Here is a 15,955-nt window from a genome sequence, read left to right as displayed (position 1 = left end):
GTGATGCAGACTTAAAACTTTCTGAGCGTCATTCAACAAATAGGGTAAGAATATAGCAAAGTCCTGACAAAGACTCTGGATTGTTTCATTGTAAAATGTAACAGGTCAAATGTTCTGCAGAAAACTCTTCAGGAATAAAATTGGTGGAAGTAAATGAGATGTTCTCTTATGTGGTGTTTAATACGTTTGAGGTATGTGAGTTTTATTCATCATAAACAATTTCTCTATTAATATTTTGCACTTAACTGTGTATATCCATGGATGTTTTCCACTTTGTTTGATTGGATGTATAGATGGAACGTCACTGAACTGTAGAAAGATCGACGCCAATAAAACACATTTTACTCTTGAACTTCTAGCTTTATTTAAATTCATTTACTTTCAGTTTCCAAATATAACTTTTCCAGATATGAACAAATTCTTTATCCCTCTTTGTTCATCTATCCATATTTTAGTTGTTTTCATAAAATCTCCTTTAAAAGAGACAAATTGTTTTACATGCTTTTGCAGTCAAAAGACTTGTTTTACTCATCAGGGTTTTCTGACCTCTTAATGCTAATGCTTTAGCTCCATCCCATACCAGATAAGACCAATAAAAGTTTCTATTTGTGGTCTATATGTGCAGCGGCGTGTGAATACGCTGCCTTCTCATTTGTGGCTCTCATGCTTTTTATTTCCTCCGGGAAGGAGTGGGGCTCTTCACCCCTCTCCCCGGAGCTGCCTTTGGAGCAGCAGGGGAGGGGGCAGGACTGGGTGCAGAGGGGGCAGGCTGGGTCTTGGGCTGAGGGATCTCGATGGGAAGTTTAGGAGGGATGATCGTTTTAGGGGTCAGAGTTGGTTTTGCCTCAGGGATTTTCTCCCCATGGCGGTACACACTGACCTGGAGAGAGGAGCGCAAAACCTTTAAATTTATGCACTTCCTAACAGAAACCACAGTGTCAGACGGAAACAGCTTTTAAGCATAATCTAATAAAAAGCAGTCGTTTTTAGTCTTTGGAGTTTCTGTCAAAGAATTAATGCTAAACAGAGATTGTATATGTATATATATCACATTCAGGCATTAAAATGGTCACAGATGGTAGAAGAAATGCCACAGCTTTGAATAAATCCAATCATTACAGCAGAGACACTCACCACTATATCCACAGATTCCCCTCCATATTTGTTCTGGACAATCATTGTATATCTGCCAGAATCCTCCATGGAAACACCTTTGATCGTCAGACTAGCAAACTTACCCTGGTCTAGAGAGACCACATACTGCAAAAGAAAAAAGGCAAGAAAAACAAACAGGTTCAAACAGCGAGATGGGTCGCTCACAACGAGAAGCATAATTTATCACTCAGAATAGGTAATATTTCACATTAGATTTAAACATTACTTACTTTTGAACTAATAGCACAATGATGAGCTTTAATTTGTATCTTTTCTACTACTCCTGATAGATGGATGGACACTATATCAAATCAAATCAAATTGTATTTGTGCAGCATATTTCAGCAGTGAGCCATTTCAAAGTGCTATAAAAAGAATTATTTCTGTATTTTCACTGTTTTACTAATTACCTCATTTCACCTCTATTCACGCTTTTCTTCTAATTTAGCTCTGAGGTTCTCAGTAATATTCTCTTCCTCTGCATACAGGTCTGTTTGTTTTTCTGTCCATTTTAATACCTTCTGCACCATCAGAGCTAACAAGTTACGTGAGAGGCATCCCTTTGGATTTGAGAAACATATCACCAAGGATTGCAGTTCTTGTGATAGACAGATTATTAGCAGGGGCGGGCATGAATAAAGAGAAGGAAAAACTTGCAGAGGAATTCCTCCTGGACTACGGATGCTCAAACTTAAATCTTCAAAGCTGTCAAGAGCTGCAGGATGCTGTTCAAAGAGAGTATACCAACCCAGGACAGACTGTATAGACCTATATTGGTTGGCAAGCATGGCTATAAAGTATGGTGGATGGAGTTCATATTGTTGATGAAGGACTTTGTTCTTAATATGGGCCTAACCCTAAAGTCCACTAAAATACTTTGTATCGAAAATGCATCCAGCTACAGCATTTAGATAAACAACAATATATCAAATTTTAGAACTAATAGCTAAAATACTTAAAGCATGAAGCATAAGAAAAAAAAATCACAATTAGGCTTTCATTTCAAAACAGACAATTTTAAAGGATTCTTTTCTGATGGCAAAAAGTCTTTAATCGCAGATCTTAAAAATGGGAAGTGAGTAGCATTTAGCTGATCTGTGGCATCTGGAATTTCTCCCGTTGAGCCGAGTTTCTCCGGTTGAATTTCAACAGGTTCAGTCAGCAAACAGAGGGAGGAGTTATGAATAACGATGTTGATTTTCTGCGCTGTTTTTGAAACTTACTCTGCCTGCGTAGAGTTTTAGCTTGGTAATGGCAGTGGAGGAAGTGAAAGAAGGCTAAATATTCTAAATGTTGAACAACTAAAGGCAGAACTAGAGGAAGGCATACGACCTCTTATTGCTGGCAAAGATGTCGTGATCCTACTCCACACAGGTCGTTTGCACTGAACGCAATTTCCGGTAAGTTTTGTCGAGTTAGTGCATTACTAATGTCACGGCCAAACCTTAGTGATTGGATAAAATCGGATCCATTCTTTTAAAACTTCAAAAGAGTCTGTACCTCCAGCAAGCAATCACTTCTCAATAACTGAGGGTCCCAGACCCTCTGGACAAAGCAATGCATAGAACACGGGGCTGGTTTTCACCAGGCTAAGGTGAAACTATTGTTTTGTTTTGTTCTCATATTTCAGAGAGAAGTTGCTTGTGCTTACTTTGTGTGTGTGTGTGTGTGTGTGTGTGTGTGTGTGTGTGTGTGTGTGTTCAACCCTTCACCCACTGCTCTGTAATGCCTCCACCTTAGGGTGGCATTTTTAGAACAGCACCTGACAAGAGACTGAATGTTGTTTGGATAATGATTCCTAATAATCAGGTTGGGCCCAGACTTGTTAGTTTAACTAAAATAATTTCTAACTTTATGAATAATTTGTCAATAATAAATTATTCATTATAACTATTAAAAATTACACAAGCCAAATAACGTCGCTAATCCGTGTTGCACAACAGTGCATTATTTGGCTTTTAGGAGTCAGATAAAAGCACAAGTGGTGGTTGACTGGGCTTACACAGAGTATTTCATTAAGTGCTTCAGTCAAGCACACTAAATTAAAGTCAAGCTGTGAAGCATAATTAGATATTTTTGTTTGTTGAGTATCAGGTAATTTACCTGGTCATCAGGTTCAACTTCTGTGCCGTTCTTCAGCCATGATACTTGAGGTTTGGGGTCTCCGCAAACCGTACATGTTAAACTCAGGGTCTGTTCAAGGAAAAGAGGTGATGCATTAGATTGAAAAGTGTACATGCAGCGTCTAAACGCATAACACCCACCTTCTTTTCCATAATGGTGACAACGTCAGGCAGACCTCCCACAACCTTACCACGGTCTGAAATATATCATTATTAACATCATCACTCTATTTTATAAGTGCAAAAGAACTGAATTAAAAATCAGCAGCAGCAGCAGTAAGAGGGTTAAACTCACTCTTTTCAGCATATGCCTCAGCCCTGGAATACAAATAAAGTTGGTTATTTTTTTAAAAGGAAAAAACATTTCTAAAATGCAAACCATTCTAAAAAAAAATATATATATATTATTTTGATGTAGCAAAATAACATGAAAATATAACCACCAAGTGTTTGTGTCTCCATTTCTGCTTCTGTTTTGGAGTCAGACACGATCTTTTCTATTTCTGATTAACTCGCAGTGGTCAGATGGTTTGTCAGAAGGAACTCTGGGTGCGCTGCCAAATCCTATTACACTGTTTAGAGGATTTCTTTTTTTTTCACTTGGAAAAAAAAAGAAAAAAAAAGATATGTTTGGTATTGGGGCTGTCTGAGCAGCATGGCGGGACCAGAGGTCAGCGAACGGACCAGATGGCAAGAGGAACTCTTTTCTCCTCTTGGCGTGTTGATACTCAATCAAAAGGGCAGCAGGGTGTCACTTGTTTCAATGTGTTTGTAAAATCTTGTGCTTTAATGTCTCTCTCTGAATGTTAATTAGACAGAGGATGTGGATGGTCTATGCTCTGCATGCAGGGGAGTGCTTGGGTTTTTCATTTTTTCTCACTTATTCTTTTTCTAGTGGATGTTCAGAAATGTGTGTTTGTGTGGCCAAATTAGATTGCTTCTATTTATACTCTTGATTCTTATTTTGGCAAAAACGGTATAAGACTGAACCAATTCCCAGAAAGGGGGTGAACTTTTCCAAATCACAAATGTATTACTATTTTTATTTCATATATTAATATCAGTAGTAGTAATAGTAGTTTTAGTTTCCTATGTTTAAATGATAAGTAAGTCTTGTTCAGATGATTTTTTTTACAGGTCATGAATATATTATGCTGTATTGTTTCAGGGGTGGACTGCTATTTCTGGACAGAATGTTATGCATTATCCTTGTCAATGCATCAGTTCATGGACAGCATCTTATTAAGGTGTATTTGTGAAGAAGAAGGTGCCTAATTTGGGAACCTCATGGTTTTTGTTTCCTTCAAACCACAACATACTCTATTCAAAGTATTCATACGCAATTCAAACGCAAGTATGAGGCATCCGGCATCAGAGTCAATGCCTCCAAATATCAGGTGCAGGTGATATAAATCACTAATTAGGGTGCTGCTCCTGTTTGTGATGGAGGAGAAAGATCTGAGTTGTTAAGTGAAGCTCTTGATTTACTGGCTTGTCTCACTGAATCGTGACCAAAAGACTGAGTTCCCAGATGAAACTTGTCCACAAGCGTTTCTTCCACTGGGTGGTTGAACTTAGGCTTAGAGATTGTTTAAGAAGCTAAATGACCCACAGGAAGAATGGACGGACAAATGGAAAATAGATGCAACGAAGGTATCCTAAAAGCATTGTCATAAAATAATAAATGTTTAGATTTATGCACAATAAATACATATACTCAGGGTCGTGGTACTTCTACAAGGCATTTTGAAAGGCCTCTATTTAAGAAGAAAGCTGTATAAGTGAAAGCTCAGTTTTGCTATCCACTTTCATTTACCATTACCTCATAGTCCAACTCACAAATTGAATCCAGAAACAAAAATGTAAATTAGCAAATGTATGGAAGATATTATGCCAAGTAGGTAAATCATATTAAACGTTTCAGTGAAAGTAACAGGTGAACTCTCAGCATTTCAACTATTAAAAAAAATAATAATACAAATCAAAGCTTGTTTCAGAGTTTTTCTGTGTTTGAATGTAAATCATCTGGGGAATTCATTAGTTTGAATGTGAAACCCTACACTTGCAAGCCAAAGTTAGGAAACTCTTACTAAATATACACATTAAGGCAAAAGTAAAGAACAGCCATAAGTGCGTCGTCTTACTTGAGTTTCTGGAACTCTGCATACGCCTTCTCATACGCTGCAAAAGAGCAAGAACTGACAGTCAGTGCCACTGATCACAACATCGATGCCTCCTGAGTATTATTTTAGTGCAATATGCTGCAAAATATCCATCTTCATAAAATCAAAACACTCAGCACTACATTTTAAACTGCAGGAGTAAGGACAGGAGGAGAGGAATAACGCAACATGGGAGTAATACTTTTGTCCAGCATCTGTCAAAATATAACTGTATAGGAAGATAATGAGAACCTTGAAAGACAGATGTCAGACAGAGTGCGAGTAAACATATAGGATTGCATTGCAGATGTCATGAATTTAAGCTGCTGCCATTCTGTGTGAAGGAGCAAAGAACAACCTTTTCTTCATTTTTCGCAGCGAGTTTAGAGTCCTGAGGGGGGTTGAAATTGTTCTCATGGGTTCCTGTATCTGATTGGAATGGGACTTCAAAGTTCAAGGATACAAAATGATGAGGCATACACATAAAGTTATTGTGTTATTTTTATTGTTTTGGCTACTGAGCTGATAAAGTTATTGTGTTATTTTTATTGTTTTGGCTACTGAGCTGATAAAAATTAAAGGCAAGAGGGAAGACACTGACCTTCACCGCTGAGATCCAGTGTTCGTTTATGGGAGTTTTCGGAGTTGGTGATTACAATGGAGTACGCTCCTTTATCCTTCTCCGTGGGCTCAATTACCTATGAATCAAGTAATCTGCTCAACAGTGTGATCAACAGTCTCATCTGCATGGTGTTACAACCTCACAGCATCAAGAGTGCTCTAGACTTTACTGACAAAAAGGAGGAAGCTGTAGCTTTGTTAATCTGATTTTGTTAACTTTTAACATTTACATTGCCTCGTTAAAGTATTCAAACCCCTTTCAATTTCTTTTCCCCATTTTGTCATGTTACACCAACAAATGTGTGTTTTAATGCACACAATGAACACAAAGTTGTGCATAGTGATAGACCAACACAAAGTAGTGCATAAATGTGACAAGAAAGGAAAATAATATATAGTTTTTCTTTTTTTTTTTTAGAAGTAAAAGTCTAAAAAGTGTGGCATGCTTTTGTATGCAGCCTCTTCATCTCCGAATCAGCACTCTGTCAAGCTATGTTTCACATAGTACAGTTGCAGATTTCCTTACTAGTTTTACGTATCTAGAAACTTGAATCTTTGCTAATTCTTCTGTGCCAGCTCAAACTCAATCAGAACGGATACAGAACAACAATACTTCAGTCTTACAAATAAGTCTTAAAAACTTACAAATGGAGTTCTAAAGGAAATGGGTTGGAAATTATTTTTTAGAGGCATTAGAGTGAAGACATAGGACACAAATGCATGTCCCAGTTTTCTACTTTTCACTTTTTTTGTGTAACAAACATCAAAATACCAAGTAATTTTTCTTCCACCTCACAGCACTGCTTCGTGTTGGTTTATCAAAAGAGAAAATGTGAAAAGACAAAGAGCATTTTTACAAGGACCTGCAAATGGTAAAGGTCCTTCATGTGTCCTTCTGTCTCTTGCTCTTTCAAGACTTTTAACGTGAGTGAAACCTCCTGTGGTGATCAGTGTCCTAAAATTATCCACATATGATCCGCCTTATAATTACATGAGACTCAGCAGAGGATACAATCATACCTCCATTGTTGCCATAGCAGGTGTTCCTCCAATCACAGTCTTGTCATTGTGGGTAAGTTTACGCTCACTGAGCACAAAGAGTGGAGAGGATAAGTTAGTGTAGATGTGTGTAGCGTTTTTAGATACATCTTCAAATGTAGTGGCCAAAGCATGTCTTAATTTTTCAGATTCACAACAGAATGCTGTAAAAAGTTAATCTTATTATTTTTCATATTTTCATTAATCTTCAGCACTTCCATTAGTTGTCTTTTCACGTCCTACTTGGTTCTGACTGCTTTTGTGCAGAATTCTCTCTCTGCATTTTATAATCTCTGGGGTAAAACACAATGCTTTTAACCACAGGGAGCTCTGCAGTTTTTCAAAAATAATAGGGGTGTGATGTCTGTCACAAAACAGGAAAATAAATTCCTGTGAAATAACCACAGTAATGAAAGATTTTGCTAATGGGCAATGAAAAGATTTATTTGGTTTGCCGTTTCTTGTCATTGCTAACAGTTTAACTCGAGAGAAAAACTAAACCGCGACCTTTCTCGTCAGCGTGTTGATGAAATTCTGCTTCATTATTCTCTTCCTTGAACCTCTGGCATGCCTTATTGCAGATCCTTGCATTGTTAATAATTCTGCAAATCAAATTTCTCACCTGTGGTACCAGCTGATGTTCATCTCGGAGGTGTAATACTTCATGTGGCACTGAAGCTGAATGCCTGTTGCAGTGCACTTAATGACCAGTTCTGCAGCGCTGGCTCCTAAAGGTGGTTGTGCAGATTTGTAATCAGTATCACGTTTTACCAACAGCTGCTGAACAGCGTGGCCTTTGAAAGTCACATCATTCATGCCATCTATTTATCCGTCATGTAGAAAATGTTATTTGTATTAACTTGAAGTGTTTCCTTTTCTGTTTTACCTTTGTCCAGCTCAGAGAGTGAAATTGCACTAATGAGGCATGGGGCACATTCATGGAAGCAGACTATGCAGCATCGAGGGAACCACTGCAGCCATGAGAGGTTTTATTCGCCTGTTTTTTTTTTTAAAGCCATTACACGCATAAAGGCTCTTTCATACTACACCATGTCTGTGTGCAACTTTGCTGGCTGCACTTCACAAGTGGACAAGTGTGTCATCCACCTGGTCACATCACTATGGTTTCCTATTATCACAGTAATGAACCCTCCTCTCCTCTGCAACCGCCGCTGTAACAGTTGTTGCAGAGCTGTCAAGTGAATGTTGCTTAAAATAGGAGTAAGATGCTCCTCTACAGTGTCACTGTGACAGTGCAGAGGAATTTTAAAGTGATTTCATCACATGACGACATGACGGCCAGTGCTTCCTGCATGGCAACTTCTGCAACATGCCGATAAGTGTGAGCATATGTGTTTTCAGGAGTGTGCAGAATTTAAAAGCAGAAAAAAATACATCTCACTGCTGATGGATCTACTTAATCTGTTATCCGTTTTCTGTAAATTTAGCATGACGAATGATCCAACTGATGTTTACCACTTCTTTTTACGTGCGCTTGTGAGGTGAGTAATCTGTGAGTAAACAAGGTTCAGATACCTACCAGCCAGTTGGCTCAGCTTGTTTATGGCTTCGTCAAAAGCTAAAAGAGAAGCAGATGCACAAACATGGAATAAGGCAAAACGGGACAGCAAAAAGACACATTGCTGCCCTCTTGAGGATCCTGAAAAACTCAACTGAAAATGTCAGTTCCTTAGGAAACGGTGTGTTAAAAAGCTGCTACAAGTTTCATAGTATTAGCACTAAAATATACATCCTTCCTTCAGCAGGTGAAGGAGCTGAGTACTTTGGCTCTTCGTGTTGCATATTAAAACATAACATCCCAGCAGCATCAATAAATAATGAATAACATTTGAAACAGGAGGTGTGAGGGATCATCGTAGGTTCACAGAAGCCTAGCTCTCTGTATGTAAGATTCTAACAGGAGCCAAAACATGAACAACAAGAGAACAGCAGCTTAAATTTATCTAAAATAACCTTGAACAGAAAAAAATTACTAATAGATTATTTGGATTTTTGAAGCTGGCAGCTCAGTAAGATTTTTTTTTTTGTGTGCGTTTTAACACCAAGTTTTGTTTTCCTCCAAGCTATCTGCTGGGTTGTACTTTCTGTAGACCTATTTATTTGCAATAATTACTGTGCAAATTTAGGATAGAATGAAACCTAAACATTTCCATACTTTTTCCAGAGATGTCAATTTGGCTCATATCTTTTCCTCTGTCATCACTGATGGTGGCCTTGTACACTCCTGTTGTTTTCAGTGAGAACTAGAAGAGAAAATAAAAACATGGAGTAAGTTTAGTTTGCACAGGTTTGATAGTATATCATATTCATACTGTAAAATGTATTCCTGTATTTTGTAAGTACTTATGGCTTTAGAGCAGTGGTCCCCAAACTTTTTCCTGTGAGGGCCACATAACTTTTACTTTTACCCAGAAAGCACATGGGCAAAAACCGTTAGTGAAACAGTCACTGGGACTGACTAGTATATATTCCATTGAGGGAAAGTAACTTTAACATATGAATTCCTCATATGTTAACATAAAAGCTCGTTTTGAAGTATAAGCTGCTACTTACAGGCATTGCTTCGAAGAACTCGACCTGGAATGCGAACTCGACCTGGAATGCGGCGTTCATAACAAACACGTGTGTTCTTCTTCTCTACCGCTAGCAAACAACCGTACTGATTAAATAACATAAAAGTCAAGCAGTTCCCTAAAAGTCCAAAACCCTCCACAGTTTACAGGACACACTTCCTGCTAAAGAGCCCCCTGGTGGTTGAAGAAAAATCCACATATAAACCGGAAAATACAATATATGAAAAAAAATCTGAATGCTCTTTGGTATTGTTCAGGGGAGCCCGCCAAATGTGGAGGCGGGCTGGATCCGGCCCGCGGGCCGTAGGTTGGGGACTACTGCTTTAGAGTATACATAGTTTTCCACAATTTTGGCTTACTGATCAATAAATAGAGACTATATCTATACTGTCTGATTTTGCAGACTCATTTATTTCACCATGTCCATATTTATATAATCCAGCTCAAACTTTCACAAACTCATGGACATCTATTTAGATAACTACAGTTCACTTAAATTTAAATAAGCAGGACACTAAAAGAAACACTTTTTTCTTCTTCTCACCTCTTTAATTGGCAGTTTGCAGATTCCTGAGCTCAGGTCAGGCTTCACATCGGGGATAACCTCTGCATCGTCCTTATACCAGTGGAACTCGGATTCCTTCTTTAGATTAGCAACCTACAAAAAAAGTCACATTAAATTTGTTAAACATTCATCCAATGGCAAAAAAGATATTTTTGGTCTTGTGAATTTCCTTAAACACAGCTTCAAATTTGTTGATGCAACCTGAAAGATTTTTTAGATGTGTCATTTGCCTTAATTGGAATCAGTTTATGCCATTTGGATTTATTTGCTAAGTAACTCATTAAAACATTAACATCTGTCAAGTCAGTGTTGCATTTTGTGTTTTTATCCCCACAAAATATCAGTTATATTCTATTCTTCATTCAAAGATAGTCTCAAACATATTCTTTTTTTTTTTTGAGAACCACACGTCTAATTTCTGGCGACTAGTTTTTGATGAAACATATCGCAGGGATGCAAAAATATATTTATAAATAATGCAAACGATTGAAGTTCAAAACATTTTTTTTCAGCATTGATTCAGCCACTCATAACTTATCAAGAATTTAAATCGATAAACTTCAACTCACTATCTTAGAGAATTCAAATAGACAATTCGGAATCGAATAAATCTGCACCATGATCCTCTTTCTAAGAGATATGCTGAGCTTCTTTCAGGTTTCTACAGCGCAGGCTGCTTTTCAGTCCGGTAGCTGCTGTCAAAGAAATCCTTTTCATGTCGGCACAGGCAGCCCACCGACTTAAGCTAGTCATGATCAGTGAAGCTGAGGATTAAAAGGATTTGGGCAGTATATGTTGCTTTTAAAATAAATGTAAATATTTTCTAATTGGGTATGTATACTGTCTTGAGTATGTATGTACAATTGTGGAGTTTGAAATTTGCGAAAGAAATTAAATATAAGCAACACCCTGTTTTTTCTTCAGATTAGAATCAGATCAGTTCATAGAAATCACTGCATGTAAATGATGTCATGACATTTCAGGAATGGTTGTTTTAGGGTCAGTCATGCAGATATTAAGTAGGCTCCAAATGTTTACGTGTTTTACCTTGTCTACACTTAGAAATATTATTTTAACTCTTAATAAAATAAACACCATCAGTGCTTTTTACCATCAGTGCCTGGTACAAGAACAAGTGTTTGGTCATTAAATCAGATGCTCTGATCAGTAACTCAGTACTTGAGGCGATAGTACTGAAGTGCTATTTTGCTCTATGATATTATTCCTTAGTTTCATTTGAGTAAAAATATGTTGAATTGCTATTCCTACTTCAGAACAATTTTTGGGTACTGTTTTTTTTTTTTTTTTGGAACAACCTGTTATTTGATATAAACTGCTTTCTGAATTTACTCATATCTTTGTGTTCTTTTAAAATCAGTTTGATAATAAGAAAAAAACTGTAATAGAGGAAAAGAGCTAGGGGGGGGAGATACTTTTTCACAGCCCTGTAGTTGTTCCCAACACAGCTGCAGTATCCAATTATAGCACAATATGTGCTTATTTCCTGTGTCCATCTTCTTTCTACAAAACACTGTTGTAACTTGCATTGCACAGAATGGCCAAACAGCTAACCACAGGGAAGCTGCCCATTTGTTTTGAGTGGAAATATTGAGTAATTATTGAGAGCTTTTCTGTTTACCTTGCAGACCAAAGTTACAGAGCAATCATCTCCAACCTGAAGTGAAAGAAACTCACTGAAGTGGGGGCCTGTGGTGGACAAAAATAAGATCAACCTTACAAAAATCTGCATCCTGCAGAAGCATATTTTTAGACAAAATTATATTTTTTCTTTACTTTGAGTTTAAGTAGTTCAGCCACTTAAAGAGGCAGTTCACTTCTATCCTTTGTGTTACATTCATTTTCACTTACCTGCTCTCATATAACATGAAAAAGTGGCAAAAAGCTATGAAATACAAAGCTAAAAAAAAAAAAAGATGATATTCCTTTTTTCTTACCCTCTTTCACTCTAATGTACTCCCTTCTCTGGAAGTCAGCCTCAGCCAAAGCAGCCTTGAAAGCTGTGGGCGCAGAAATGTACATACAATGAAATGTATTAAAGGATCAAAATAATGCCGTTACCTGCTATCACTGCAATTACTTTTGAGAAATATCTCTTACACATAGATACGCCATACATGTGGAACAATATCACTGAAACGTTTTCAAATTTGAGTAATTTAACTGACAATGTGAAACCGACGTATAATAATTGATAAACATGGTGATGGACGTGTTCTGGAGTTTTTGATGATGATAGTTTGCAATCGAGGAAACCATGTCACTCTACTGAGAAATATTATCTTTTACTGTATCATATATATTCCACAACTGGTCAGACACTCCTGGTACATTAATTATTAAAAAAAAGCATTGAATGGAGGTGGTTAGTCTGGGTTCAGGAAACTGTATTTTTTACTTTTTTACACTGAGGACGGGGAAGAAGTCTTGCTGAAAAATGAAACCAAATTCTCTATAAAGTTTGTCAGCAGAGACAAGCATGAAGCACATGTAGCGCTTCTGATGCTGTTCAGACTAGACGGAGCGGCAATTAGAAAACACCTGTTGCTCTTTACATAAAAAGTACTTCTCAGTGCAACGCTCCTGACAGTCGCAGACAGCATAATAAGAAGCATTGTTGTGATGACATGCTAAAGGCAAAGTGTTAAAGCAGGAGCTTCTTAAAGAGACAGAGACCAATTTCAAGTTGATTATATGCTATAAAATGGCACTGGGTGGATGGAAAATACATAAAACTGTTTACTATGCTGTATGCAACGCTGCACAGCCAGCTTTTTTTTTAGCAAAGTGGCTTACACTCATTGTGGAGACTGTCAAGGACTACCTGCTGCACAAATGTATATTTAGCAGTATTCACCAATGTTTAAATAGACTGTAGTCATTTGGGCTAAGTCACTTTGGTTCCTACCACCTGTCATTTGCTAAGCATTCTTCCAGTGGTAGATTCATCCCTTTCCATTAGAAATAGTGATGTGGCGGTGAGATCAGCCTTGCTTACCATCTCCAATCAGAACCAGTGAGCTTTGTGCTTTGCCGCCACCATCTGTAATCTGGCAGGTAAATGTCCCTTCATTCTCCTCTGTGAAATGGTCCATGATGAACTCGATGATACCTGTAGAAACGTCGTGTCCCATCTTATTAGGCTGCAGAAAAACACAGCTGTATTGTAAGAGAAGCCACACATGGTTGATGACAGACTTTGTGAATATATATATTTTGGCTTTGATTAAGCCTTTCATGTTGCAACAAACCAACACTCGAGACAGTACGGGGCTGTTAGACATTGACGCTGTTCACCTTGAAGCCAGACAGTACATTTTTCCATCTTTTCTATCCTTTTCATTTTGTAAAAGCAGAGTGTCTCTTACATCAGCTCCTGATAGTTCCTTGTTATTTGCAAAGAATTTGTAGGTGACTTTGGAGGAAATCTCTTCAGCCTGCAGCCAAAATCTCATTCTGCCTCTCTCCAAAATCTTATAGGCCAACTCAGACTTCAGTGGGATGACTTGGGGAGAGGATAGAGGAGAAAAGGAAAGGAGAGTGAAGAAGAGGACAGAGTCAGGCAGGTGATGCAAAAGCAGGTAAGAGTTTTTTTATGGATCAAATAAAATGAGAAATGCGCCCCTAAAATAATGAAGAAATGAGAAAGCTTCAAAGCAATTGGAAGAAAGCAAATATAACAAGGAGACAGGGAGAAAAAGAAATGGAGGAAGTGGGTGAGGCAGATGGAAAGCAGAAGCCAGAGAGGATATATTAAAAGAGACACAAAAAAAAGAGATTATTGAAAATACGTACTTGGGTGCCTGATATCATAACTGAGCGCCAGCATCTTTTCCAACTCTGAAAAAGAAAGGCAGTTTATTACTTTTATGATGCCACAAAAAACAAACAAGCAATCTGTTTCAATTAACAGGGGGAAAGCTGAAATATTAGGAGACATTAAGAGGCTAACTCATCGCTGAATTTAGTCTGTGTGCGTTACATGGGAAGTTACTCAGGCCGTACTCAAAAAGATCAAAACTCTATTCAGCCTTACGGTGAAATATCCGTGGACCAAATGGGAGAGAATCAGTGGAAGGTGCACTGAATAACACATTACAGCCGAGTAGGATAATGGTGCAATAGAGGGAAAAATACAGCAAAACTTTTGACAGAAGGTCTTTTGCAGTGAAAATGTGGCAATAAAATGCACACTCTGCCTAAGGCTTGGAGAAGTGTGCTCAGATGGTATTCATCAGAGGAGTAATGAAATTTTTCATTGCCTACATGCCAGTGAAATCATCCCTAAGTACAATCTCATTGCTTTCATCTTAGCTACATCCTACACAGCGCCTCAGTTCTTCGATACGCACTTCCTTTTGATTTATTTTTTTTTTATTTTCCGCCAGTCTTTACTTTTTGATTTATCGTTCTGAGCAGAAACACACATCTTTTCAAATTTTTATGATTCTGATATTTTCATGCAATATTTTGACTAAAAGCAAAAAGAAAAATAAATAAAGTGGTTTAAGAAGTAACTAACATACAGACAAAACCAATGACTTATTTGTGTGTAAAGCAAAGGATTTTGAGTCTGAAAAACTAATTTAAACGCAAATTTTGTGTATTCCCTTTCCTGTTTTAAAAAAATGCATTTTAAACAGGATTTGGTCCAGTGTTGACACACCAGAGCCTTGCTGGCACAATAATGATTAAATCAGTACCTTCAGTTGAGATTGTGTAACTGGATGAAACTCCGCTTGTGCTGGTTACAGAAACAGAGTATGTTCCAGCATCTTCCTTATCTGGGTTCTTAAAGATCAGCTTAGATCTGTGACAAAGGGAAGGGAAAAGACAAAGGCACCCGTGCTGTAAATGAAGACGTTGAACATGAGAGGTGAAATCTAAGCCGTGGAACCGTGCTTGTGCGGGTCTGTGATCTTACTGGCTGCCTTCAGTTTTAATCACCACTCCTTTGGAGAAATCTGTGATTTCTTTGTAGTCTTTTTTCCAGATAAACTGCGAGTCCTCATTCATTTGGCAGGACTCAAAGGACAGAACAATGTCACCGGATTTCTCGTCCACCGAGCAGGAGACTTCCTGGGAACCTTTCAACAATAGAAATGAAAATTTTCTTCATTAAGACGCTACGGGAATCTCATCAGATTCTGCGTCTGTGAGGTTTTTAATTGCTCTAACAGCTATTCCTGCAAAATGTAGATTGCTACCTGTAGAGGAATATGTATATATCACAGTTTACTGATGTGTAAATATTGTGCCCCTTGTGATGTCATCGCTCCAAATACAAGCAAAGAAGAAGTCATCATAAAGTTTTCTACTGTGCGCTTTTTAAACATTTGACATTTTTCTAAACCCTATCGTGGAAATCCACCGTACATTTTCAGCAGTATTTTTATTGTCAGAACTTGTAAATTGGTAAAAAATTATTTTTAAAATACGCCCACAGGATTTTAAAATTGAATCACGACCTTTTTCTCTTGGTTTGTTACCTTCCACTGCCTTCGCAATGACAGGATCAGAGGGCATTGAAGCCATACCCACACCTGCAGCGTTGACTGCACGAACTCTGAACACATAGCACGCGCCAACCTCCAGGCCTGTTACCTAGAAAATACAGGCACAATAAAACCATAGTTCTGAAAGGAAGAACACAGCAACAAATTTCAAACCTATAATGGA

The 15,955-nt window shown here is 37.8% G+C and overlaps 1 protein-coding gene across 1 annotated transcript in view; it reads right to left on the bottom strand.

Annotated features, from left to right (window-relative positions):
- Positions 1 to 339: 339 nt before the first annotated feature.
- Positions 340 to 15,955, bottom strand: part of myom2b (myomesin 2b) — a 28,929-nt gene continuing 13,313 nt past the window's right edge. Inside the window, exons 20-39 of the mRNA XM_008405863.2 lie at positions 15,766 to 15,880; positions 15,201 to 15,363; positions 14,980 to 15,086; positions 14,072 to 14,116; positions 13,645 to 13,781; positions 13,275 to 13,419; positions 12,214 to 12,276; positions 11,898 to 11,965; positions 10,238 to 10,351; positions 9,276 to 9,363; positions 8,640 to 8,678; positions 7,722 to 7,827; positions 7,082 to 7,148; positions 6,042 to 6,138; positions 5,423 to 5,459; positions 3,574 to 3,596; positions 3,420 to 3,475; positions 3,259 to 3,348; positions 1,135 to 1,260; positions 340 to 880 (exon numbers count right to left, since the gene is read on the bottom strand). Coding sequence (XP_008404085.1) covers positions 671 to 880; positions 1,135 to 1,260; positions 3,259 to 3,348; positions 3,420 to 3,475; positions 3,574 to 3,596; positions 5,423 to 5,459; positions 6,042 to 6,138; positions 7,082 to 7,148; positions 7,722 to 7,827; positions 8,640 to 8,678; positions 9,276 to 9,363; positions 10,238 to 10,351; positions 11,898 to 11,965; positions 12,214 to 12,276; positions 13,275 to 13,419; positions 13,645 to 13,781; positions 14,072 to 14,116; positions 14,980 to 15,086; positions 15,201 to 15,363; positions 15,766 to 15,880 — 1,896 coding nt within the window. The 3' untranslated portion in view covers positions 340 to 670. The remainder of the gene's footprint in view (positions 881 to 1,134; positions 1,261 to 3,258; positions 3,349 to 3,419; positions 3,476 to 3,573; positions 3,597 to 5,422; positions 5,460 to 6,041; positions 6,139 to 7,081; positions 7,149 to 7,721; positions 7,828 to 8,639; positions 8,679 to 9,275; positions 9,364 to 10,237; positions 10,352 to 11,897; positions 11,966 to 12,213; positions 12,277 to 13,274; positions 13,420 to 13,644; positions 13,782 to 14,071; positions 14,117 to 14,979; positions 15,087 to 15,200; positions 15,364 to 15,765; positions 15,881 to 15,955) is intronic.

This window comes from Poecilia reticulata, chromosome 3, assembly GCF_904066995.2.
Source record: "Poecilia reticulata chromosome 3, P_reticulata-male-v2, whole genome shotgun sequence".
NCBI lineage: Eukaryota > Metazoa > Chordata > Actinopteri > Cyprinodontiformes > Poeciliidae > Poecilia > Poecilia reticulata.
Note: the sequence above shows the minus strand (reverse complement) of the source record. Positions and strands in the feature narration are given on the sequence as shown.